This window comes from Vigna radiata, chromosome 4 (assembly GCF_000741045.1).
Source record: "Vigna radiata var. radiata cultivar VC1973A chromosome 4, Vradiata_ver6, whole genome shotgun sequence".
NCBI lineage: Eukaryota > Viridiplantae > Streptophyta > Magnoliopsida > Fabales > Fabaceae > Vigna > Vigna radiata.
In genome coordinates this window covers 20,437,035-20,464,166 of record NC_028354.1, presented here as the reverse complement: position 1 = coordinate 20,464,166, position 27,132 = coordinate 20,437,035, and the positions used below count along the sequence as shown (strand labels likewise).

Sequence of the window (27,132 nt, the reverse complement as noted above, 5' to 3'; positions counted from 1 at the left end):
TGTAATTCATATTCTAGATTATTTTTTAAAATTTATATTACAATTGTAATCAATAATATAAATTTACATTACGGATTACGAAAATGGAACTTACATTTTGTATTACGAATTATATAATTCATAATATAAACTTTGTATTATTAATTATACAACCCAAAATTTAAATTTTATTTAAAATATAAATCTAAACTTCAAATTGTACAATATAAAATGTGTAGAATTAATATTTTAAAATTTAAATTATAGAGACGATATGAAACTATAATTAAAAAATATATATTATATTATCCTTTTCTATTAATTTCAGAAGAGGTATAATTGAAGATTTAGAAAATATAAGGTGTTAAAAGAAAACATGGGGTGCAGGAAGACATTCCCTAGATATCACGTTGATCTTTTCTATCACCCCTATTATGAACTAAACAATACCTTACTTAAAACACACTTTATCCTAATGTCGCATTAAAAATTTTAACTATTTTAACAAAATTGTATTTATCTTATTTTAATTGAGTTTATATTAAATCACATTTGTAAATTTTTGTCTTGAAATAAACAATTATTCCTTTTATGCTTTCAGTAAAATGATATACAAACTATTCATATTTTCTGAATAAACATCCATTCCTCAAGTTTTTAGTAACTACACTCATTTAACTTTTATTTAAATAAAATGCCACTCAACTTTCTCACTTGTTTTAAAATACTACATTAACTAAAATTTAATTAAAAAAGTTATAAAATGAAAATGTAAAAATTAAATAGTTTTTGTAAACAAAGAAATTGAATGGTTTCAATATAATAAGGTGTGTATCATCTTTATTAAAATTTTGGGGAGATGAAGGTCATTTATCCAAAAACATAATATACATTCAAAAAGTAGAGAAAGTTTTTTGAAGGTTCATCAAAAAGTGCTTATGAATAAGCTCAAGCCGTCACAAGCTCATAACAATGTTACTTCATACATTCTGCTATGACCATCGCTAACAGACGGATTTCCACCTTAATAAAATCAAATACAAGTTCTCTATTGCATACATCATTCTGACTAACAAACAGAAACCATTCCTTAATTACTAATAAGGATTTGGTATTCATGAGCACATCCAATACGATAGCAAGAACAAGGGTAAATCATAATTTTCATATCGATTCGATTGATTTCCAAAGAAGCGTAAAACCACACTACGACATAAGTAGCCAAACTATAACTTATCAAGGTAAACCGATTTGAAATTTTCAGGATGGGTTAAAAGTAATAACAAAAATGCATTTCACCATATTCCTCATACAAATTTAGGCAAGACAAGCATGTGCATCAATACCTAAATTGACAAACATATCGTACAGAATATATGACGGTTGTTTAGATGTATTTTAGACCAGAGATATACTGTTGCCTAGTAATTAGATACTGAGACAAGGAATATATAACTCCTAATATACCCAAGATCTTAATCTTGAGTACATCTGTACATGCAATGGGAAGCAAATTAAGAGGCAAAGTTATCCACGGGGGTGAGTCACTTTGCTTCGTATGGCTCCACACGTACCTGTTGAAAAGTATATGACTGGGAAATGTAAGAATGAGAAGGGCCAAATTCTTCACCACGAAAATCCAGTCTGGTCCACCAATTTGAAGACCCCATCCACTATTTCCTTGCCAAACGTCTTCCCAAATGCTGTAGAGGCTAGTTAAAACAAAGTAGGCTGATATGACTACAGAAACAGGAAAGTATCTATGTTTGTCCCCAAAACCAGCAACAAAATCAGAGTCCTGATTAAGCAGCAGAAGGATAGGAGCCAGGAAAAATATGGCACGGTTTGAGCCACCGGTAAGATTAACATTCAGGACAAGACATATAGCAAAGCACAATACCGTGGCAACATTGCCAACGGCAGGCATCCAGGCTCCATCTGCAGTCATCCTCTTTATTGTAAAGGATGGTGCTGTAGTAGCCCGACGATGCTGCATAAACCTCATTCTTGGCAGGAAACTTGAAGATGCACTTTGACTAGAATGATTTTGTCTGACTCCACCTGAATCAATAGCCTTCTCCCGCAAAATGGAAGCAAGTTTATACTTTATCTCCAAAGCTATAAGCATGAAGATTGCTGCATACAAACCTAGAAGAGATATCCGGGCACCCTCAATTGCAAGCAATGTTGTAAGCTTCTTCTCCTCCTCACCCAAAGTTCCCAGCTCACTTTCTTCAAGAATATTTCTAATTCTCAGTTGGCCCTCCAAAAGATATGTAACAGGAAAGAGAGCCACAAGTAGAGCAAACACCCAGGGTAAAACCTTTGTGCTTGTAGCAGAGGGCAGATGAGTGAAGACAACAAAAACAGAGGCACAAACCATAGTGACAACAATGAGAACATGCAGAACACCAGCCCAGAGAAAGTATTCAGCAGCAATGTAAATACCAAGGGCAATCCCCATTGCAATCGAGTAAAATGTCCGTAATTCAACAATGTACTTGATGGGTATAATGGATGTAACTGATGCCAGAGTCAGCAAAATTGCAATAATGAGAAGCCAAGAAGGCCAGGTAGGCTTGCCAGCTGTATATCCATAAATTGAGATATCATCAGCAGAGTGACGGGCAGTCTTGATCAGGTCTGACTGGTAAGTCAATGACACAGGAAGAGGGGGCTGCATCAGAATAAAAAGTAGACCAGTCGCGACTACCAGCACTAGACATCTTTTGGCAGACTGCAAAGAAAACAACAGCTTATGATCAATCTTTAGAAGCAGCTTAAAAATTAAGACGTGACTGTTTACTTTGTTAAACACAGATAATGTTTACTTGGTCGTGAATCAATTTACTAGTAAAAGTTAGTAAATTGTAATGGATATCATAACACATCCCAAATCAACAATGAAAATCACAGGATTAGATAGATACACATACCAAAACATGTGAGAAATGAATAGCAACAATTGGAACACAAGCCAATCCAGTCAACAGTATACTGAATCCCAAAATTAAACCATCAGAAGGAGACCTTCCATTCCACCACTGAAGAGCTTCAAAAATTGTTTCACGGCAGAACCATACAGACAAGGCAACTACAGAGGCATGTGCATAACCTTGCCATGGTTTCATCCTAGAAGTTGTTTTAGATCTCTCCCTACAAAATCCAACGACAGTGAATTACAAGTTTGAAAATAAAGTCTAGAGGTCAAAAGTATGTAGGTTACTTAAGGTAGGATCCCCCAAAACTGACAAACTCAAGAGACTGTCAAAGTTACCTGTAAAGAAGCAACGGAGGGGAAACAGCCAACAAGAGAACTGCTGAAACCCATACAACAGACTTTGATGAAATAAACAACATGGCTATCTTTGAAAAATAGAGGCAAGTCAATATCCAAACTGCTTTTCCACCAATTCGATTATCCACGGATAGCCTTCTCACCAAAGCCAAACCCAATAAAGTTGTCATCACAACCATATAGCTAGGATACATAACCTCATCCTCAAATCCATAATAGTAGATGCTAGAATAATTGAAAAACCGGTTCTCAATGTAGCATAAGAGCAGCGCATGACTTATCAGACCAGCCTCGGATAAAAAGTTCAACTTTGAAGGTAGTAGAGCTAAACCAGGAATAGCCATAGCCAAGACAGAATTTGCTATTATGAGTTTGCAAAAAGATTTAAGGGACATCCCTGCCATCCAAATATTTAAATCCCAGAAGTTGTGCAGAACAAACCATGTCACCATCAAGCTTCCTAGAATAACAAAAGCAAAGTATGACACTAGGCTCTTCTTTTCAAAAAATCGAGCCAAATAAAAGCCCGCAACTGCAGGCAGAGGGAGGAACTGCAAACCAAAGGGTGAAATATGTCAGAAAAAGAAAGAGAAAATCTAAAAGTGCTAATAAAAAAAACATTAACCCAAACAAAGCAATATTATCATCATCCACCAACGAAGTCAGCACTCAAAAAGTTGAATTCGTAAGAAAAATGCAGGCAGCTAACCAAGTTGTTTCATGAAGCAATGTGAATAAGAGAATATTAAGCGTTGATTTCTGCTTTCCACATCTTAGACAGGAGATTTAGTGGATGAGCAGCTGTGCTAAAGAACACTAGCAAATATAATTAAAATGTTACAAGGATTAATTATTTAATATAATAAAACTGAATTTTGCATTAAAATTAAGCATACTAGTTTTATTTGTTATCCAAAACTGTATCAATATTATCATTGTTCAGACCTCATATGGACTAGAAATATAGCCAATGCATTATAAGGCTTGGAAAGTCCAATTTTCTCACTTATAAGAGTAAACTAAGGAGCCTAAACCCAGGTAACTTAGATGTCAAAACAGCTCTTTGCTTAAAGGTTTGCACAACCTGATATCCACCATATTTCTGTATGCCAGCACACCCAGAGATCAAAAGATTGACCTTGAATATGTATTAGCATAAATCTGCGTTTCCCATACTAAAACAAAATAATTGCACGATGTAAGCGTACTTACATCAGAAAAATTTACATTGCACTACCATGAACTAGTAATGTCAAATAATACAGTGAAATTATTAATAAAACCAATACAACCAAGGCTTGCCTATCATAAAACATACAAGTCAACAAGATTAAGCACGTACATCTAATGCTTTCTTCAAAACATTGCAAGAAGCTTAACATTTTTTAACTGTATGTTTAAACCTCTAAACTTCACTACTACGCAGATATTTCATTCAGCTCGGAATAGATTAAAAAAAATGGATCAAATGGAAATATAAAAAAGTAATCTAGTTCGCCGTGCAAGAATGCCTTTAAAGGGGAGATGTTGACGAAAACATTTGAAGGTTTAGAATTTAATAGGTCAGGATAACGATTTTTGTTGAAAGGTGACAGTATAGCATATAGACAGATGCCAGTAAGAAATTTACAAGTCATGTGGGGGATCATGGGGTTAGCATTGGGTCTGTGTGGGTGCTGTCTCAGTTTTGTATAATGGTGTCCGAAACGTAACTTTATTCAAAGCCATTCTAATTTATTATATATGTTAAACTAGAATAATATACACAGAACGGCCTCATTTACTTATCCTAATCACCACCAATTATTGTATACGCCAACAGCACTTTCGATGGTCAATAGTTAAATAGAAGAAAGAATATATAAAATGACTATAGTTTACACAGCTTTCTACTCTAAATTTATAATGAATCTATAAAGCTTTTACAAAAAAGAAAACACGCTGACTTGAGGCTAACTTGAATCTAATGATCTGTAATTCTTCCCATTCTCGCGTATACATATTAGATCCACGTTTCCACCCAAGTGTGCCAAAAAGCACACGTTAAGGAAAAATTGTTTCAGGACAATATACAATGAATTTGTTACAATGGCAGGCATCAACGGGATTTGACCAACAACTTAATCAAACTTGTAATTATAACACTAGCTCACTCCTATTCCAAGTAGCTTCACAACAATGCAAAAACCTAAAGACTAAACGATGAATAAAATTAACGATTCTAAATCTGCTTACCAGCAAGGGAAACCCCACAACAACTGCTCCGGCAGCACTGACCACAATAGCAGAAGTAGTGAAGGCAACAGAGCTGAGGGCATCGGAAACCAAACCCATGGCATAAGCACCGGCAGCAGCAGACCCTCCAAGCATGGTAATAGTCACAAGAACATAGTTCAGCGGCGGAGGCACCTGAATGTACCTCCCAAACGCATGGAAAACCACCCTGACCTCCAATGCAACGACGACAAAAACCAAAGCAACAGCGCCATTGACTATACGAATGCTGTGGAGCTGGTTGGGGTTACTGGTGACCCACCACAGCGCCCCTCTGGTGGAAGCATAGAGCTGAAAGAGAAAGGGAAGAAAGAAGAGGAGGATGAGGTCGCAGAAGGAAGCAGCGGAAGAAAGAAGGATGTTGTAATGGGATGCAATGTGAAACAGGAGAGGAACGAAGAGAAGGTTCAGAGTGTGGATGCAACTCTCCAGGGGACCGAGGATGAAGCTATCACGGGGAGCCTCACCGCCGTGATACCTGGCCTCGTGTTTGGTCTTGAAGGAGGAGACACGAGGGACGGAGAACAGCCAGTAGAAGCAGCAGTTGAAGGCGGCGAGGTAGTAGGCGGCGTTGTTGATTCCGACGGCGGCGATGGCGGCCCAGGCGAAGAGGGAGGAGGCGGAGATGGGGAGGCAAGCGAAGAGCAGGCGCTCGAGGGCAACGGCGATTGAAGGGTTTTCGAGGAGGAGCCACTTGAACTGGAGAGAGGACCAGACGCCGAGGAGAAAAGTGGTGTGGGCGCAGAGGAAGGAGGCGATGGCAGCGACGGCGACGGAGGAGTTGAAGGCGGCGAGGAGGGAGGAGGAAGCGGAGAGGAAGAAGGCGAGTTGGGCGAAGATAAGGGAGAACCAAACGGCAAAGAAGGCGGCGGGCTTGAGGCTGAGGGCGTCGAGGATGTAAGAGATCATTAAGCCAACGACGAGGGTGGCGACGACGGGGGTGCCACCGAGGTCGAGGAGGAAGAGGGCGGATGGGATTAGGGCGATGGCGATCCGGTAGTTGTGGGCGAATGATGAGGGGGTTTTGAGGGATCTGGAGGAGGTGGAGGAGGCGGAGGAAGCGGAGGTGGAGGAGACGCCATTGCCATGGACGTGACGCGACGGCGAAGGGTGGGAGTCGTTAGGGTTTGGGGAGGAGGAGAAGGAGGGGGCGCTGTTGGATGAGGACAAGGTTATGTGAGGGCGAAATGTGCGAGGTTGCAGCATTTTACTATTTCTTCTTCACTTTGCTCCTCGATCGGTGAAGAAGCTAATCGATCACTTCATTCATTCATTCATTCATTCATTCATACATTCATCTGCACCAGAACTAGCTACAGTACACTCTTCTCAACTCTATTTTTTCTTTGGTCAAACTTGTTGCTTCTCTTCTCCTCTCTGTCTCTGCATTTCCTGGGCCTTCCTTTTCTCAAACAATTCCTCCTTTATTGGGCTCAGACTGGACTATTTCTTTTTCTCACTTTCCCATCTTATTCTCACAATTGCTTTTCACACCCCCATTATTTCTTCCTTTCGTCTCCTCTGTATAATGCAATTACCAAATCATATACTTTTCGTAAATTTATTACACGTCACATTCTGAAAAAAATGTATCATGAAATGATACTTCCAAAATACGCTTTGGAGTGCATAATTCAAAGTTAATTTTTAATCCTACATTTTCCTAGCCCAATAATAAGATTTGTTACCATGAATAAATGTTTCAAATTAGTTTGAAATTTACTCTAAAATTTTATTTTCTGAAAATATCAGTTATAACTTCTCAAAATACATTTTTTTTCTAGGAGGGCTGCGCAATATTTAATTGGAAAACTTTTTAATACATTCTGGATAACATTTTTCAGAATGTAAAAATTTTAAAAGTTCATTTTTATCATTCACCTTTAATGGAAAGGTGTGGGAAACAATTTTAGAGGTGCCAAAAGAACAGGCTTAGCATTCTCCATTCTCCAAATATCAATTCAATTTTTTTAGATCAGTCCATTAGATGCCTATAGTGTGGGCTTGTACAAAAACCTTATAAAGTAGAGGCTATATTACTTCCTGCACCATATCCCTACATTCCGGAATTCATTTTCCGGATACATTAAAACACATCCAAATTTTTCTGTTAGACAATCACCCCACTTCTATTATGGAAATAGTTTTTACGAGACTTTCGATGGGGTGCACAAAGAAATTGGATAGGTTGCAGGAAGTCCTTACCTATGGTGTGGCTTGTATGAATTTGGGCTGAAAGAAACGGCTTCTGGCCTTCCTTGGAAAACTTGTGTTCTATGTGTGCTATTTCCCACCTGCTTCTTTGTTCTTGCATTCTACAATAATTGAGAGTTTTAATTACAGCCTTAATTTTCCCGATAATGAGTAATTAAGCTTTTATAAAATGAAATAGGGAAGCTATAATAGTTATAAAAAAATTATTGGCATGGTAGATGTGCATAAATATCCTCATTATTTTTGTGTGAAATCCAAAAGTTACAGAGAAGTAACTTGTAGAGATGAATCCAATTTGTGTCAGACAGTGGAACCAGACACGAAACAAGTTGTGCTGAAAGAAAGCGCGATGTGTCTTTCGTCCGAAGAGGTGTGTTTTGTGCGTGAGTACACTTGCTTGTCTCTTCGATCTTGCATCTGTAATTCACAGACAGAGAGAGTGACTTACGTTAGGAACAACTTGAGTGGTTTTGTTTTGTTTTGTTTGTGCGAATGTAAAACCTAATTACATTACAGCTTCAAGAGGAGTTTTCCTAGGAGGATGAGATCCGGTCCTTTTATGTTGTCGGCATCGTATAATTCTGAAACTTTGATGCCTGCACTTTCACATTTGAAGCTTGATTAAGTCCCATGATAATGACCGATGGGACGGGTGGTTCCCCTTAAATGCCAGTGCAGCCACCTGTTACGCGCATTTACGCTATGCAACAGCACTTTTGCAGGAATCATTATCGCCCTCATTAATATCCAAGATTATTTTCTTGCCTCCTGCTGCTGCCGCTGCTCGCGTACAATTCACTCCATCTCTTATTATTTTAAATACTGCTGTTCAGTGTTTATACCTTTTCAAATGAATAAATACCATTGTATCCTTGATAACTTCTTTAACAACTCAATACCTCTTAATAATTGCAGACAAATGCATCGGTCTTTTTTTTTTGTAGTAAATCTCTATTCTGGCCTCAAATGAAGCTACCCTTGTTTGTGACACTTTTTGATAGAATTCAAACATTTTATAATGCTCAACGCGTACAGATAACATCATATCATAACATATTCTTCCCATTCATTCACTCAAAGGTACGTAATTGTACCACTGGATCGTTACTGAGTTTTTAGTACGGAAAAGGTTCACATGGGACCCTCAATCACCCAGACTTACTACCTAATACCCCAGCTCACTTCGTGAACGATTCTGCTAAGAATTATTGTGCACGTTCAACTACTGTATCTAGAGAAAGAATTTAAATAAAATCTCTCCAACCAAAGTCTGCATAACTGAACTGTGAATTACAACTACCAAATACTAAACGATGATCAAGTCACAACAAATACATTTATAGTGTGTGTGTGTGTATAATGTTAATGATAGTAAATAAATTATGATCCTTGACCTTTTTTAAGGCACTCCGACTCTTATTAATCAGATAAGGTAGGTCACTAATCATTGGTGTTTTTTTTGGTGGGCGGGTTTTCTTCAGCTACTGAAACTTGGGTTGAATACTTTTTAATTCTAAGAGAAATAAGTACACTAGACAAAATACCAACTACAGGAAAAAAGTAGGACCAAATTTGAGATTTCTTTGAGCCAGAGGCTGTAGCAACAGCAGCACCGGCAAGGCTTCCGATAGATGTATTCTGCAAGATCATGGGAAGACATCCAATGGAGGTAGGAAGAAGAAAATCCAACAGAAACCGAACTTCAGTAGCCGCTAAGGTATAGTTAATAACGTAAGAGGGCACGGGTGAGAAGCGAGCAAGAAGAACAAATTTCCAACCATCTCGCTCAACTCCTCTAGAGATCATGTGAAAATATCTGTTTCTTTTGGCCCAGTCCATTGCTGAGCTTGAACTCCTGAATACCAACCTGAAAGAACTCAACATTCAGCACAGACAAACAGAGAGAAACACCCTAGAAATTACATGCATGCTTAAGTTAGCACATGCAATTAAATCGACAATACGTCATTAACACGTGTATATCTTTGTTACTAACTAGGCTAGTTAAACTATAATAGTATTCAAGTAAAAGCCTAGACAATAAACCTATGAATAAGCGTTTATTGTTGACTTGTATATACACTTGCAGCTCTTCTTGGCAGTCGGTGGTAAAGTCAAATATGCAAAAAACTAAAATGGAAATGATTTCTTGAATCTCTATTCTGATAAATCAATAAAAAAGAACTCAACACGTTTTGTGCCCAACTTGAATTAGACGTCTATAATGCTTCCCACTCCCAAGGACGTAAATTAGGTCCACCTACTTGAGCCTGAGGCGAGGATACAAGTTACGTAAACATAGACTCACGGTTTCAACAAAATTCACAAATGTTTTGGTACAATGCCAGCACCGCGTTTGAACATAAAACCTCTACAAACCAACCATGGACACGGAACCAATCCAAATTCTGTCTTCTAAAACCTGGGTACCACATACTAGTTACTACTTCCTTAACATGAATTAACAAGTTAGCAAATGTTTATAATTACGAAAGTCATCGACATAGTACCCTAACACAATTTCCACAGATTAAAATTGGATAAAAACTACAAAATAATCAGTGATGTTCATTAAATATGAAGGGCGACCCATACAATGTTATTATTTTGGATAGATTTCAGATTATAGTAGCATGAAGTGTATTAAAAGGGTTGTGTTCCAAAGTGTGTCATTGCTTCTCTTATTATTTTTGACCCATTTATAAAAGGGTAAAAGTTTATTCAAATGCAAAGCGAAAAATAATCAGAAAAGACTAAAGAGGAGAATATAACCTTGCAAAGAAAACAAAAAGATAAAACAAACACAAGTCAGCACAAAAGTAGTTCCAATTTGCTTACAATATTTGCCCAAAAGATTCCCACAATAAAAGGCATAAAGCTTAACACAAACAGAAAAACACCAAATAGACAACGATGCTAAAGTTCGTGGCACTCCTTTTCCATAGACAAAAGGAAATCCAAATTCCAATGAAGTTCTTTAGAGCCATCTAATGAACATTGAAGAGGACCGAGGAGTTCAAAAACAGTCCACAACCACGGTTTCAACTACGATATCTAGATCTTTTTATGTCTGAAACCACAGTTATGGCCACGTTTATCCTTAGTTTCCCACAAAACACAACAAAATCGCAGTCACACTTTAAAATCATAATGAGGACCAACATCAGAGGATAATTCATTGTTCCCTCTGCTCACTGGACTAATCAAGCAAGACGTGATCTCCAAATTGTTTGGATCAAGTTTCCATAAATTGAAAATTGCGGTAACTGACTAAAAACCTAAAGATGAGCTGTTCAGTCTTAAATGCAGCCAGAAAATAACAGAAATTCGGATAATTACTTTGATCAGCCACAGCTAGTGATCCTACGCCAAAATCAACTGTCCATTAATCGTTCCTTTATAACGAATTGACAATTATCAAGCTAAAGGCACATCGAAAGCAAAGTCAACAACTACAGTAGTCCTAATTGCACATCCCAAATAATTATCCTAAAAAATGAGCGAAGAGATGTGAGAAAGAGGTATAAACCTGCCGATGGAGAAGGAGAGTGAGGCGGCGAGGATTTTGGCGGAGAAGACGCATAAGACGGAAGGGAAAAAGCCGAAGAGAAGAGGAGCGGCGGTTTCGAAGAAGATTGCAGAGGGCAAACAGAGGGCGATGGAAATCGTGTGGACCGACACGTACAGAGGGATTGCCCAAATCCCTAACTTCTCCGACCATTCTCTCACCAACCTGAAAGACTCCTCCCTGTCCCATCCACCGCCTTGCCAACCTCTCCACACCGCCACTGCCACCGCCAACAACGCCACTTTCCACCACCACCCCCGCCCCATCGTTGCCGCGATTTGGATTCTGAATCAACCGACCCACACGCCGCCACTAGAGTTAAACTATTGGATTGTTACTATTATTTAATACTGTTAAATATTATACATACGAAGATGTCAGATTTGTCTATTCTCTTTTTAAAATGCTTGTGTTTTCTCCACTGTAATTTTCACAACCTATGCTATAACTTGTCGGTATATTATATTTATACACACATATATTTTTTCTGTTTTTTATTTACGTAAAAGTTGAAATTATTGTATTAATAAAATTAGGACGATAAATAAATTATTATAATATTTTGTGTTAATTTAATTCCCTTTAAAGTATATAAAAAAAACATAATATATAGTAAGAAAACTATAATGTACTACAAGTATAAGTTTAGTGCAAATTCAAAACGTAATATAATAATGAATAACATTCAAAGTTATAATCATGTCATAATAATAATATATTGAGACATGCACATCATGTAGAGATTTGCATTAATATTGTTTCAATAATTAGTTATCTCGGTTTAAACCTAAAAACTCATTAAACAAATTCTCAAATTCATAAACGTAGAATCTTGTGATCACTCGTTTATTTCACCAAATATTTGTACCAATCAGTTTGGGTGACAAATGATTTTAATCAATGAATAAAAAAACTTGTAATATTTAGGTTAGATAATTTTGGTCTGTTTTTAATTTCTGATCCGTACTTTTTGCTCTCTATTTTTTTTTTCATGATTTTAATCTAAACAACTTCAATAATAGTCAAAATTTTAATTTTTCACAAATATATATTTTTCATAATTTGACTAATTAAACTAATTCTTAAAGTTAACGTAAACATATGCTAGATTTAGGATTCGATCACCATATGAAAAATAAAATAAAATAAAACACAAACAATCAAGAAGTGACCTATAAAATTGCAAATTTTCTAAAATATAAAGACAACTTTTGAAAACACACAATAGAAACAAACTCGATATAAACAGTCTTAAATAGGATTCGATTAAGTCAACCATTTTTTTCTTGAACACCAAATTAGGTATTTACTTTAAAATTAATAAAGTACATTCATTAAATGTTTTAATCACAATGTACGTTGGTTGGAAGGGACTCTGACTTTATCATGACTTTTCTGTCCATTAAATAATTCATAGACTAATTAGTTTTGAAACCTTATATATATAATATTTATTATAAAGAAATGTTGGTTTTGAAGGTGAACGACTATCAATTTTTTTATTATTTATTATTATTGTCAAAACGTTTTCTATGCAACTTTTATTTTTTATTTATTTATTATTTATTATTTATCATTTATTATTGTGACAAGTTTCTTTGATCAAGTTTCTTGTCTAAAGACATTTTCAAGTACTATAAATAGAACATTTTTTATCTTTCGAAATAAATAACACTTTTTTTTTTCATTTTTGAGTTCCTTGTTATTATGAGAAGTTCTGTTATATTTTGGTGTCTTACAAATTACATCGAGATAAATCTTTAAAATCTCCTCAATAATTTTTTTTCATGATTTTATCAGTTTTTTTACAATAAATATATGTATTTCATGAGGAATTATAGACTAAGAAAACTCTTTTTATATGCATAAAATTCCTATTGGTAAAAACATATAAATAACCACTTGTTATCAAAATATAAAGTAACATGACAGTGTGAGCACAACCGAAGAGAAGATATTGTAATTTAAATTATATTGGTTAACTTTTTTATTACCTACTCTTTTCATGAAAGTGCATTAAATCATGCACTTGTAGTGGTTATTGCTTATAAAAGTGTGCATATTTTTGGAATTAGGTTAATGTAATAATGCTTTTGGAATTGTTTTTTAGGACAATATGAGGCAAAGCAAGAGAAACTAGGGATTAAATCAATTATGGATGCTTAAAAGGTGATTAAAATAAATGCATGAATACAAAGTACATGTATAGGTGAATACTGGTTTAAGTCACAAACTAATGCACATGCTAATGTTGGAGATGTGCTTTCTGATGAAACTACTATTTTAACTTATGCTTTAGGGTTTAATGAGGTGCATTTGAACTTAAAAAACGAAGTTGAAACAGTATAAAAATAAAGAACAGCAGCTATAACAACTACCTTAAGGATCATTGGTTTAGGTTAATTTGTCTGGTTTCATGCATAGGGCACTAACCACACGATGAGAAAAAATTAATGGTTATAGTTGTATGATTAATTAATTGAAAAATTTGGATTTGCATGTATGATGCATTGTTCATGCCATTTCGACCAAGTTACGTATACAAAATGGACGGTGCAGTGTCGTGATCATACGTTATCTGAAACCTACGAAATCATCTTATCTTGTGCACTGTGGTTGTGCTTTGGCCCTTCATTTTCCACCCTTTATGACCGTCCAATGGCCAATGATCAATTAGCTCTTTATCACTTATCATTTTTAAAATCATTAATTAATTTAAGTTTTTCGTGGAAAATTATTGCTAAGTTGAAGTTATGTTTTAGTAAATTCTAATGTTTGATTAATTAAATTTTAAATAGATTATGATATTTTTAATTGAAGTTTTGGTTTATTAAATACTTCAAATTTGTATATATATTTTTTTAGCTCAATCTCTTTTATTTAATTTTTTGGTTGATTAATTTACATGATTATTTGTGTTCACGTTTTAAAAATATAATACTTTGTGATTGGTATAAAATATTATTACGAGTTCATTCAATAAATTATATGAATATCTTTTGGTATTTTAATCAAAAATATATTTGTAGCTTCGATATACAGAAAATAATTTTGATACCAATTATTTTGAATACTGTGTGTCGATTGTAGTTTTGGTTATAAATTCATATATAATAATCCCTATTATATTTCGATTTTTTTTAAAACTAAAGCCTAAAACTATAAATAAATAAATAATAAAAAATAGAAAAATGTGGTTTCGGCTTCGGTTCCATGCATAAACTCTTGGTCTCAATTTTTCATAAATTGAATCTTGTACCTATGCATTAAGTTAAAATAATTTAAAAAATAATAATATTTTTTAAATTTTTATAAACTTATAAGTTTCGATTGATCGATATAGAAACACAACACTTAATAAATTCCGATTAAGTCGACAATCAAGACTTAACATTACGTCTTTTTCATTTTTGTTTGTTGTAAAATAAGCATATAACACGAATTTAAAGGAGGATCAAGATGGTCTCATCCCCTATGAAAAATATAAAAATATTTAATATTTTCTATATTAATTTAAAAAAATTCAATTAAAAAAAAAACGTTTCATGATGTGTATATATTATTGTATACTATTTTATATGATAAACATAATGTTGTGCATTATATACAAATATATAAATACCTATTTGTGGTCTAATGTAATTATGTATATTAATGTCTAATGCAATTGTGCATGTTGATTACTGTGATGTGATTGTGTGTGTTATTATCTATTGTGATTCTCTTACACATATGTGGTAAGAGATACCCAAGTTTAATGTGTACATTAAATACTCATAAAAAAAACAGATATGAGGAATTTCGTTATTAAAAATAATAATATAATTATAAATAGTGTTTTAATATGTTTATGATGGATCAAATGCTAGTTTATGGTTATGTATATTTACAAATTTAAGAATATAGTGTATGACTAATTAAATTCTTTATGTTCTCTAATTATTTTTATAAATAAATATATTATTTTATATAGTTGTATTTGTTACATAAAATAGGATAATTAAATATACCATATATCAATTCTAATCCTCACGTTGTCCTATATACTAAGTTTAATTATATAAAATGAAACATTTAAAATATAAATAGTTATCTCTTTTAACTATATAAATTTCTCTTCCTACTATTTTGTTACTTTATTGTGTTTTTCTTTTTGTCCTCGTTTTATTTTTATTTATCTGTCTATTTTTATTTTTACTCTGAGAAGAATGGTGATTAAATTCTTCAGTATTGCGACAAAAATGTTAGGATTTGGAAAAAATTATGATAAATTACACTAATTTGTCTCTATACGGTACGTGTATTATGCGAAAATAGATTAATTTGTCTCTATACGGTACGTGTATTATGCGAGAATAGATTTATTTGTCTCCATATCAATTTAATTTATTTAAAAATGTCATAACATGAGAAAATATATAATTTTATGACAATTATAACATGTAATTTCTCTACCACAAAATAGTACGTTCCGCTGGTTTATTTTTGTGTTGATGAACCATTTAATTTATTCGGTATTTTTAAGAATATACTCTTTATTCGAATAATGCATTTTTTTTAACTAAGTACAATAATACCTTCTAAGTTTTCGTGAAATTACACTTATACTCCCAATATTTAAAATAATTATTTTAGTACCTTTTATTCTAACCATTAGTCTACTAATTGTTTAAAGATTATATTATTATTATTATTATTATTATTATCATTATTATTATTATTTTTGGTAATATTTTAATTTTTGAAAAAAAAAGTAAAAAATAAAAACTCTAATCCCCTCATTTGTTTCATTTATTTATTGGGCAAGAGTTAAAATGCAGTCTTCCATTTTCTTTTTTTGTTAATTAATGATTAAAAAATCACTTTTGTCTTTTTATATAAAATAACTCAATTTCGTTATTCACGAATCTTTCATTTAAAATTCATTAAGTAATTCTTACATTTCCGACTGTGATTTGGTGATGCATGCTTTTTCTCAAGAGTATGCTTTTTAAGGTTTATGTGAGATTATCTTGTTCATATGACATTGATAACTTAAAAGTTATCATAAGTTTTTGTATGAATATCCAAAATGTTATTATTATATTTTTTATAATAAGAAAATCATATGGATGCAATGTTGAGTGGAGAGCTTCAAACTTGAAGGAAAATGGTTTTCCCTAAATTATTTTATTTCTTAGAATTCAATTATCATTTTAAAAAGTAATTATTGTTTTGACAAGTAATGAGATATCATCAATTTATAGAAATATTTTTTAAATAAAATCAGAATAAAAATAGAGTTTCATGACTAAATCATATATTAGAAGAGTTTGTGTTAAAAAAATTATTATGAAAATAAAAGCCAGAGTGTCAAAATGTATTATGGTTACCTGAAATTTAAAGGGTCATTGCATAAATATCTATATATCTGCCAACCAATAACAGAAAAAAATAAAATAAAAAGGCTTTAAAGCCACTTGCATAACATTCATTGAAATTTCTCAATCACATAAAAAATGTGCATAATAGGTTACAAAACAAAGCTCGTTTTTTGCTGTTTTTCTTTCTAATTTATTTTTCCTTCTAAACCCATAAAAAGATTAAACAAAATTAATATAGAATAAGAAGCATGAGGAAGCTTGCTATATTTTAAATTTTATAAATACTTCTATTAATTATAATATAAAAACAAATTTTAATTTATTGCGCCTAAATCTCATCAAATGTACATTTACAGGACATAAAAATAACATTTAGATTTTGTTTTTTTTGGAATGAGAATAAACTTAAAAATAAAATAAAAAATTAAGTTAAGGAATATTTACCAGGAAACTTTAATCTCATTTTATAAGTTTATATAATCGAATTAGATTCAAAGTTTATATGTTAATATATGACATTATAACATATTTCTTTGATTGAGTTTGTTGTACTAGGATATTATTGGACTATCATAGATATTTAATTATATGTTTAAGATGTACGTGTTTTATGAAAAATGTATTAGTGATCTTATAATATTAAATATTTGTTGGTTATTAGAACTATCGTATCATTTCCTATTTAATTATTTATAATTATTTAGTTAATTGTTAAGATGTCTCATAATGAAAAAAATATTAAAATTTAATATTAAATACAAACTTTATTTTAAAAACTAATCTTATAAAATTAAATTAAATTTAAAATATATATTCTGTTAAACTCTCGATAAAAACTGAACTCGTTATTCCTTATATTATCATTCTTTATTCAAACACTTATCTGAATTTACTTACCCTATTACGAATGCTTGATTGGAAGATTTAATCATGTAAAAATTATAAAATAAATACTTTACAAAATCTCATTTTCATCAAACAAATGAAACAATAAATAAATAATAGATTTTGGATTGTCTAACAAATCGAATAGTCAAAATTCATATTTAAAACGACGTTTTGAAAACAGATCAATGTTATGAAAACTCAATATTATTCCACATCAAGCATTAAAACAAAAAAGAAAAAGGTATTAAAAATTCTTTCAGGTTTCTTTGAAGATGGAAAAGAAAGTAGAAAAGTTAAAAGAATTTGAACATTTGACGATCTGAATAAGAAATTGAATTTTTGCAAGACAACATACTGTATAGCAATACGACAAAACGCAACATATTATGCCCTTGTCAAATTGTCACATCCAAACGTTTATTAGCAAATATAATGAGCGGATATCGTGGAAAAATATTGTGGTACATGAGTTACGGAATCTCATGGCTAATTCATAACGTTTTCACACTCATTAAATCATACCTATCAAATCCTCTCTTTTTCTCTTTTTTTATTTATCCAAAATTACTTATAATGTCTGTAAACTTCCAAATAACGAATAAAATCAAAAAATAAACCCAAATTCAACTTTCTGCATTATTTACTGTTTCTGATATTCCAAACGTGCATATAATGTTTTTCTCTCCCACAAAAAAACGTGTTGGGAATCCCTTATTCCTTTTGCTGCGTGGTGTTCTCTTCTTTCACCCTTTCTATTTCCATTTTTTATTCACACGTGTAAAAAAATTCAATACAGAAAGATTTTCTCCTCAAACAAAGGATTATAATTCTCCGTCTTTAAGGAAAGTTTTTGTTATCTTGTATTGTTGGGTACAAACAAAGTTACACGTCAGAAAAAATAAGACATGAACACGAGTTTATATACACATAAGATACCTCTATTGATAAGATGCTTTTTGGAGTGATACCAAAAACAAATCCATAAGAGTTTAACCTAAAACGATCAATATATTTTCAGTATGGAGACTTATGTGTATGTGTGAGTATTGAACCCTCCCTACATATATACCATGATTTGCAGATTATCTAGAATTTGTTTTTAATATTATTATAGAATACCTCTTACCAATATCATATATAAATAAACCCATGTCAATTTTTATGGAACTTTTTTTATATCCTAAGAACCTTAATTTTCAACTTTTTAATTCACCTACCTATACAAAATACAGAAATATCTAACCCTAAATTGTACTTACTGTTTGAATTAGCCTAAACAAAAAAGGAAACGTGGTTAGAACAAGTGTTGAGAAGCTGAAATTTTCAACAAGGACTTGGTTGAGATATTTGGAAAGTTTCTGTTGAGGAGTATTGACTTCGTACTAGTTTTTGTAACATTACTCTTCTTCAAAAAGTTGTTCATCTGTCTTTTCTATTACACTTTTGGGGGAATTCGTCTTCTCACTCTTTCAATGCCTTCGTTAATCACCCATTACAAACGAACTACGAACGCATCAGTTTAGCGTAATGTCTCCAACATTTTAATATCATTTAAAACAAATCAAAACCACCTTTTTTTTCCAACACTCATTCTATTAATTTATATTGGATTTCTTAATAATAACAAATATTGTTTTTAGTTAAACTTATTTATAATTTTGAGTAATAATTACCAATAAAAAATTTATTTAAATTTTTTAAATATAAGTAAAAGGAAATGAGATAATTAATTACATTTAATATACTATTAATATTTGAAGAGTTGAATCTTTACTTTGAAAATACCTTCTAACCTAGTACTAGTGGAACTAATGACAATGAAGTTAGACGATAGACTCATACCTTTAACTTCGACAACAGATCCGTACGAATATTAACTATTAAAAAGTTATGTTAAATGTAATATAAAAAATCCCTAACTAACATTTTCACGATATTTTCTACCAGCTTTATTATCTCTTGTTTCTGATTTTGCACGTTAACCAGCTCAAAATTCAAGCGTCTCCTTCAGTGGCCCAAAACAATACCCAAGAGATTTGCTAGATTTCCCTCGCATAATTTTTATTACTCTTTCTACCCATAATGTAAAATAAAAATATTAATTATAATTAATACTGTTTTCTGAATATAAAATATATTAAATCTTACCTTCTTCAGAATTATTTAAATCTCGTTTTATTGGTAAAATATTAAAATGCGAATCGAGAAAAAATAAATGCCCAGATAATTACTACCAGTACTGCTACATGTATTAGGCAACAAAAATAAACATATTTAATGTTCTGTGAGAAAAAAAAAGCCTTTGATATTTTGTACCAAATAAAATAGTTAAGAATTAATATATACTATATAATATTCAAAATTGAATTTTCGTTATGATATTTAAATATTGTATCACCAGAAAAATAACATAATTAATTGGTAAAAAAACATTGGAAGGATTAAAGAGAAATTAAAACAACTAATTAGTTAGTTATTAGTAGAATATATATATATATATATATATATATATATATTATATAGTCGGGGATAACGAGTGGCCTTGGTGTGGATGAGGGGGTAACAAGAGCGTGGTAATGTGGTTAATGGTTAGTGGCACGCACCTCAACTAATAAATTAATGATAAATTCATATACTATTTACCATACCGTAAATAAATATGGAAGCAAAATTAAGTGCAATATTTATTAATTAATTCCCAGTGCATTATTTTATTATTAAACTTTGAAAAAGAATTTATGCAGATTCAGTGCAGCAGTGGTATTTTTTTTTTCAATTTTTTTTTTAAATTTTAAAAAGGAGTTACACAATCTTATCCGAGGAAGCTTTTTTAAGGGGCGTATATGAGATATATTATGTTGTAATTTATAGAATTAAAAAATAAATAATAAATAGAGGAATAAAAGACGGAAAATATCAAAATATTGTGTGTAGGTGAAATTTTCTATAAAAAGCGGGGAGAAGGGAAAAAACGAAGGCAACGAAGAAAGAAGTTGAGGGAAGAGTAGAAGGAACGGAGGAAGAAGGAGGGAAAAACAGAGAAGAGGAAGAAGAAGAAGAAGAAGACTCTTTCAAGAAGTGCGTGCATTGTTTCTTCAAGTAAGAGGACCTTTTCTCTCTTTCTTTCTTCACTCACTCAGAAAGAGGGATTCTTTTAATAAATTATTTATTATTATTATTATTATAATTTTTAATATTATTGATTGATTTGAATATACGTGTAGATGTGTGTATAAATAGATGGTAGCAAGAGAGAAGAGGAAGAACAGGAAGAAGCATTGCTAATCAGGGAGATGGCGAGTTACGAGGCTATCAAGAACTTTGAGGATGATGAAGATGACGTGGAGATGGCACTACCCCATAGCCAGATCTCTGAATCAAGATCTCAAACACTTTCTTCCACCATTGCTCAAACCACTCCGCTTAACATTCACAACGTTCAGGAACAACCTTCTACATCCTCCAGGAATCAACCACAGACTGTGCCAAAACCTCCGCGTCTAGTTTCCCTCGATGTTTTTCGCGGTCTCACCGTTGCGGTAATCACTCTCATCCTCTGTTTTTTTTTTTTTTTTTTTTAATTTTTACTGTTGAGAAAATAAGCGTTTGTTTTTTTATTGTAGATTTGTTTTAGCTGTTATGTAAATCACTTAATCTGTCATGTTTAGGTTGATTTTTTTTTAAGTTAGCCCCTAGATATCGCGGTGGGTGTGGGACCCAACTTATCTCCGGTTCTTTTTGAGTTTGATACGTGATTAATTCTTAATTAGGTATTTAGTTACGCTTTTCAAAATGTGTTACGAGAAACATAACAGTCACGGAATACACTGGGAGGCTTCCTTCCTCGCAATTTTGGGAAGGGACAAACGACGTCGTTTTAGTCCTTTATTTTTTCTTTCTTTCCTTTCTTGTTTGATTTTTAAAGAGAGGAGGTTGGGGATTGTAGTTGAGCAATGCGAACCAGTAATCACTGATTTTTTAATGGTTGTTATGATTGGAGGGGAGGAAAGGATGATTGATTGAAAGGAGAGATTCTTGATGATATATATATATTTTTTTTTTCTGTGATGACTTTAATTTGTTATCGCAGAGAATCGAAACTGCAGTGCAAAGGTTATGCACGTGTTAAAGCAATGTTGCTTTACTTTGAAGAAACGAATAGCGTTTGTTTGTTTGTTTGGTGTTATTTGGAGAGATGGTCTGTTACTCATCTCTTGTCATTTGGAAAGCCGTCCATATAAATAGCACTACGGCTACTTTGCTTCCTTTTTATCAAATTCCTTAATATTCTCCCATTTTACTTTTAACCCAAACCAACGTTTGCCACTTTTTGTTATTATTATACATTTTATTTATTCTCTTATCTCAAATTGCATTCCTAATTATAAACTATTTGTTTTGACCCCCACCGTTTTTGGAGACTTTGGGTTATTATTTCTCTTTACTTTTTCTTCTGGGAGCAGTTTACTTAAACAGCTTTACGGCTACTTGCCCTTTCGAATAATTTCCACAATATTCTCTGATTATAATTTTAATACACTCGCTTTTTTTATACCATTTTTGTTCCTGTATAAATTATGGCGTATTAAATGAATTTTTATTTGTGTTTCAAATTCTTTTAAACGTTTTTATTTCCATCTTTTTTACCCCGAGAAGTTTTTAGGGCAAAAAATAGTTTTTGCAATTGTTGATTATTGATTTGAGAAATAAATTGTATGTCTCGACCCCCTTCATGTCTTCAACGGCCTCTTATTATTAGTTTTCTTTCCTGATTTTTATTTTTCCTTTTTTGTCATTGAACATACAGGTTTAATTGTAGAAGAAAATATTCTAAGTACTTAATTGATTCCTACATGAGAATAAAAGTACTTGTTTTGGTTCTCAACCTCCTTTACACTTCAATCACAATTAACTAAAAAATTCATGATATTCTTAACGAAGTTAATGATATATTATTAGTCAAAGTGATTTTTGGCCCCTCCAAAAACCGTTTGACAGTGAACGTCAGTTTTCTCGTGTAGTTCTGATTCGACCTAAGTTTCACCTCTTTTCACGCATGATTTTATACGGTAGTTCTAACCTATACCACAAAAATAAACTATTGTAAATGGATTAGGATAATCAGAAATTTCCTATTGGTTATCTTGATTAATTTTAATTCACTGATGCATCATGCAAAGAGTGGTGGAGGCAGCATAACGTGCAATCGGTTAGATGTAATACCGACTGGTCACCACTATGACCTACTTTTGTATTACTTTTTTGAATTGGTGATGACGAAGAAACGCAATGTTTGCCATTCGCTTTGGAAAACAGCATGATACACTGGATCATTGTACGTGTTCAAGTTACATGCATATCCAATGTTGTTGGCAAATATGCGTCACTGACTAAGAAGTCTAAGATGATAATTTCTTACATGAATTTTGTTTCAATAAACTTTATTAGAAATTTGTATAAGTAATTATTTTTCATACGATATTTTCTTAGACTTTAAACATTGTTTGGTGCGCCTGATGAAATTAGTACGGGTAAGATAAGCTGTCCTATTTAGTCATGCGGTGTTTGGTGCGATAATGCAAGTTATGCTGTTTTCTAGTGAACATGACCAAACTATTGGATCTTCGATGAAAGATGAAGGTGTAGTGACCTAAAATCTTAGAATTCCTTAATCTGTGAATATCAAGCAGATGGGAATCCCACTGGACCATTGGTATTTCATTTTTATGCCAAATGGAGTATATGTTTTAGGAACACACGATGACAATTTGTTTTTTTTATGTATTTTTTTTTCATGTTTGAAAATTGTTTACTAACATTATCATATTTTGATGCACAGCTGATGATACTGGTTGATGATGCCGGTGGACTCATTCCAGCGCTCAATCATTCCCCATGGAATGGTTTAACACTAGCTGATTATGTCATGCCGTTTTTCCTATTTATTGTTGGTGTTTCCCTCGCTCTCACATACAAGGTATCAATTGGAACTGTTATATAACTCAACAATGAATTGTATAAAGAAGTGAGCGTTGCCCAATTTCTTGCAGTTCTACGATCTAGATTGTTTTATGAAATGTAAAATAGAACTAGAATTTGTTGTGAAAATTTAATTATGAATATTTATATTAATTATTCCATTTTTTTTTCTTCAACAGAAACTGTCTTGCAGAGTCGATGCATCAAGAAAAGCAGGTTTACGGGCTCTAAAACTTCTTGTGTTAGGCCTTTTTCTTCAAGGTATTATTGACTAAATTTTAAGCTGTTTTAGAATGTTGTTTTTAATGGATGTAAGGCTAAAAAGATTGAATGTTGAAACAGGATAGTGTTTTTGTTCATAACCTCGTTTATGTAATATGTATGTTACGTATCTCTTTCAAATGTCTAATATTGTTGACCTTCTGCAGGAGGTTATTTCCATCGTGTGAACGATCTGACATATGGAGTGGATATTAAACAGATAAGATGGATGGGAATACTGCAGGTATGCCCTCTCTGCCAGGGTTTTCTTTGCTTCTCTTTGTGACTGGTTGTTGAGGAGAAAACTTCAGGTCTAAGTGTCAGCTGTAACTTTTGTGTGCTCTCAAGAAATTCGAACACAAATTAAAATCAACTAACTGTTAACTATCTAATTATTTTCCCTTTTATCATTCCCTATTTTCTTCATTTGATGTCAGAGAATTGCGTTAGCTTATTTGGTTGCCGCGCTGTGTGAAATTTGGCTCAAGAGTGATGATACTGTTAATTCTGGACCATCCCTCTTAAGGAAGTACCGATACCAGTGGTAAACTTCTGAACTGTTACTTTTTTACTTTACATTTGATAAATGTACAACAATACAACTCTTTAAAGTTTGTGGAACACACAAGAATGTATTTCATTTTTCTTAATTATTTATTAGTTTGGTGCATGGCATGACATTTTATTTGCAGTATGTCCATATCTGTTTTTACTCAACCATGTTTTGTTGAGAAGGAATTCTTGTGTTCATTGTTAATGATGATGCTTCTCCACTTGACCTGTTTCTCAATTTTATTTAGTGAAACTTCTCGTGTTTTTTTTTGCATTTATTTTTCCATTTACTCTGTTTCTCAAATCTGTTTCTCAAATCTGTTTGACTGTAACAGGGCTGTGGCTTTTATAATTTCTTTCGTATATCTTTGCTTGCTATATGGATTGTACGTTCCTGATTGGGAGTATCAAATTCAAACAGAACCTTCTTCAGAGCCAAAGACATTTTCTGTGAGTATTATGTCTTGTGTTGCTTTAAGTTTACTCGAAAGAATTTAGCTTCTAGTATTGGTATAAAACGAAATAAATGTGATTTGTTAGGTTAAATGTGGAGTAAGGGGTGACACTGGACCAGCCTGCAACGCAGTTGGGATGATTGATAGAACGTTAGTGGGTATCCAACATCTGTACAGGAGACCAATATATGCACGGATGCCTGTATGATCCTCTCTATTCTTATTTTTTCTGATCCATCATGCTAGTTATTTTGGCTTCTAATTTTTACATATTTTATCTTAATCTTTTNCTTTTATCATTATCCATAGGAATGCAGCATTAATTCTCCCAACTATGGACCATTGCCTCCCGGTGCTCCTGCTTGGTGTCAGGCCCCTTTTGATCCCGAAGGACTCCTAAGGTGAACAACTCATTATGTCAGTCTCAGTGAGGAGAGAGAGATAGAAAAAGTGACCAATATTTGAATGTGAAATTTAGTTAATAAAAATGGTTGCTACAAATTTAGTTCATAAGAACGTTTGCTATTCTTTATTGTCTCTAATTTTGTATCCATTTTGTGGCATTATAGTTCAGTGATGGCTATTATTACTTGCTTGGTTGGGTTGCACTACGGACATATTATTGTCCATTTTAAGGTAATACTTGCTCTTGTATTATCTCTTAGCTGTTTTTGCTTGTAACATGTAAGTTACTCAGTTGTTTCCATGTTGCTGGATGCAGGACCACCGAGTTAGAACCATATATTGGACGATCCCAACCTCTTGTCTTGTAGTTTTTGGCCTTGCGTTGGATTTATTTGGTATGCAGTCTGTTTACCTATTTCTTGCACAAGACCATTTTTCCACTTCCATTTACGTCGTGTATAGATATTGACCTGGCTGTTCTTGTAGGAATGCATATAAATAAGGTTCTGTATTCCCTCAGTTACACGTGCGTCACTGCTGGTACTGCAGGCATCCTCTTTGTCGGAATATACTTAATGGTTAGATTTTATTTGTGTTTATTAAAAATTTTAGAGGTCTTCATTTGATAATCGTACATTAATATTTTTGGTTCCCATTCCTTGCAGGTTGACGTGTGTGGGTATAGACGAATGACTATTTTTTTGGAATGGATGGGCATGCATGCATTGATGATATATATCCTAGCAGCTTGCAACGTTTTTCCAATTTTCATCCAAGGATTTTACTGGGGGAGTCCTCGCAATAACATTGTAAATTCGTTGTCCTAAGTCTGTTTGGTTATTGTTCACATGCTCTGATAATGTAATCTGATTGACTATTTGGCATGACAGTTGAAGCTAGTTGGAGTTGGTACATGAAGAGAGAGATATACATACAACACATGCTATTGGTGAAGTTTATATACGGTGGTCGTGCGGTGTTCATTATGAAAATGAAAGTTTTGTTCCTCTCATCTCTTGCAGGCGTCACTTGCATGCACCATGAAAAATATATGTTAGTGTTAGCTAAATTTCTTGATGGGGAAACCTCTCTATGATTATATAGAGCAGCTTTTTGTTTATAGTACGACTGCCATATAATGTCTACTTTTACTCTATATCTTTGAAATCATAGAGTAAGCATTGGACCACGATATCCATGTATAATTTAGTTTATATATTTTTTTATTGTTACTATTATTAGTCTAGAAATCTCATTTTTTCCATGCATGGTTTTACAACATTATAAATATTATGTGCATGTCTTTCTTTATTTGATAATTTGACTATTGAGTTAACAGAATTAAAGGATGTAAATCATTTTCCACTGATAATAAAATCATTCATGCAAATTATCTTCGCTTTCTCTTTCGATGATTATTTACACTTATTGTCATAGAATAAAGATTTCGTCTGGCCCATTCCACTCCAAAGGGAGAAAGTGAATATGGACAATTCGAAGGATAAAAAGTGTCTGAAAAGAAAAACCTTATTGGGTCTTATCTATTTGGCACCAATCACTTTGGGCTATCTAACAATCACTTGTAAGGGATAATATATCTTGGGCTTTTTGTGGTCGAAAAGTGTGGTTCAAGTGGGTGACCAACGATTCCTATCCCCACGAAAGGATATAAGGTTGCCAATAGCACAGCCTTTCAATTTTTCTAAAAGTGGGTCGGTTAACTAGAAATTAATAATTTTTTATTGATTAATAATAAATTTTCATCATGAAAACACATGTTTCCTTTTTTTAATATTTATTTTTGTTTCAAAATGGTCAAATTAAAAAAATATATTTAAAAGATAAAACTAATAAACTAGTTATTTTAGTTTAAAAAAACCACTACCTTTAAAAGGA

General features: G+C 32.7%; 3 protein-coding genes across 5 annotated transcripts; 1 reads left to right on the top strand and 2 right to left on the bottom strand.

The window, feature by feature from the left end:
• Positions 1-1,130: 1,130 nt before the first annotated feature.
• Positions 1,131-6,787, bottom strand: LOC106759272. The gene is made up of 4 exons (XM_014642363.2): positions 5,513-6,787; positions 3,257-3,828; positions 2,916-3,135; positions 1,131-2,716 (listed from the first exon to the last, which is right to left on the bottom strand). Exons 1-4 carry the CDS (start codon positions 6,755-6,757, stop codon positions 1,367-1,369), a joined length of 3,387 nt encoding a protein of 1,128 aa, XP_014497849.1. The 5' UTR covers positions 6,758-6,787; the 3' UTR covers positions 1,131-1,366.
• A 200-nt stretch (positions 6,788-6,987) lies between these two features.
• LOC106758644 lies at positions 6,988-11,747 on the bottom strand. Of its 3 annotated transcripts, XM_022780125.1 has the most exons (4): positions 11,295-11,746; positions 8,042-8,182; positions 7,757-7,866; positions 6,988-7,072 (listed from the first exon to the last, which is right to left on the bottom strand). In XM_022780125.1, exons 1-4 carry the CDS (start codon positions 11,597-11,599, stop codon positions 7,008-7,010), a joined length of 621 nt encoding a protein of 206 aa, XP_022635846.1. In that variant the 5' UTR covers positions 11,600-11,746; the 3' UTR covers positions 6,988-7,007. The 3 variants fall into 3 exon arrangements, with proteins under 3 accessions (XP_022635846.1, XP_022635845.1, XP_014497073.1); XM_022780124.1 differs by lacking the exon at positions 6,988-7,072 and having other exon boundaries at positions 7,647-7,866; positions 11,295-11,747; XM_014641587.2 differs by lacking the exons at positions 6,988-7,072; positions 7,757-7,866 and adding an exon at positions 8,275-9,632 and having other exon boundaries at positions 7,985-8,182; positions 11,295-11,721.
• An 8,784-nt stretch (positions 11,748-20,531) lies between these two features.
• On the top strand, positions 20,532-26,471 carry LOC106759521 (heparan-alpha-glucosaminide N-acetyltransferase). The gene is made up of 14 exons (XM_014642728.2): positions 20,532-20,683; positions 20,809-21,123; positions 23,424-23,561; positions 23,743-23,824; positions 23,992-24,068; positions 24,262-24,368; positions 24,712-24,826; positions 24,917-25,033; positions 25,141-25,232; positions 25,401-25,467; positions 25,553-25,631; positions 25,723-25,814; positions 25,902-26,045; positions 26,127-26,471. Exons 2-14 carry the CDS (start codon positions 20,878-20,880, stop codon positions 26,151-26,153), a joined length of 1,383 nt encoding a protein of 460 aa, XP_014498214.1. The 5' UTR covers positions 20,532-20,683; positions 20,809-20,877; the 3' UTR covers positions 26,154-26,471.
• Positions 26,472-27,132: the final 661 nt, after the last annotated feature.

Excerpts from the sequence above, each read along its gene's own strand:
- LOC106759272 (XM_014642363.2), bottom strand. The coding sequence starts at position 6,757 with ATGCTGCAACCTCGCACATTTCGCCCTCACATAACCTTGTCCTCATCC. Across the intron at positions 3,829-5,512 it reads TTGTGGGGTTTCCCTTGCTG|TTCCTCCCTCTGCCTGCAGT; the intron begins GTAAGCAGATTT and ends TTTGGTTTGCAG. Across the intron at positions 2,717-2,915 it reads TTCATTTCTCACATGTTTTG|TCTGCCAAAAGATGTCTAGT; the intron begins GTATGTGTATCT and ends TTTTCTTTGCAG.
- LOC106758644 (XM_014641587.2), bottom strand. The coding sequence starts at position 11,599 with ATGGGGCGGGGGTGGTGGTGGAAAGTGGCGTTGTTGGCGGTGGCAGTG. Across the intron at positions 9,633-11,294 it reads CTCTCCTTCTCCATCGGCAG|GTTGGTATTCAGGAGTTCAA; the intron begins GTTTATACCTCT and ends GAGTTCTTTCAG.
- LOC106759521 (XM_014642728.2), top strand. The coding sequence starts at position 20,878 with ATGGCGAGTTACGAGGCTATCAAGAACTTTGAGGATGATGAAGATGAC. Across the intron at positions 24,069-24,261 it reads GATGGATGGGAATACTGCAG|AGAATTGCGTTAGCTTATTT; the intron begins GTATGCCCTCTC and ends ATTTGATGTCAG. Across the intron at positions 24,827-24,916 it reads CAGAGCCAAAGACATTTTCT|GTTAAATGTGGAGTAAGGGG; the intron begins GTGAGTATTATG and ends GTGATTTGTTAG.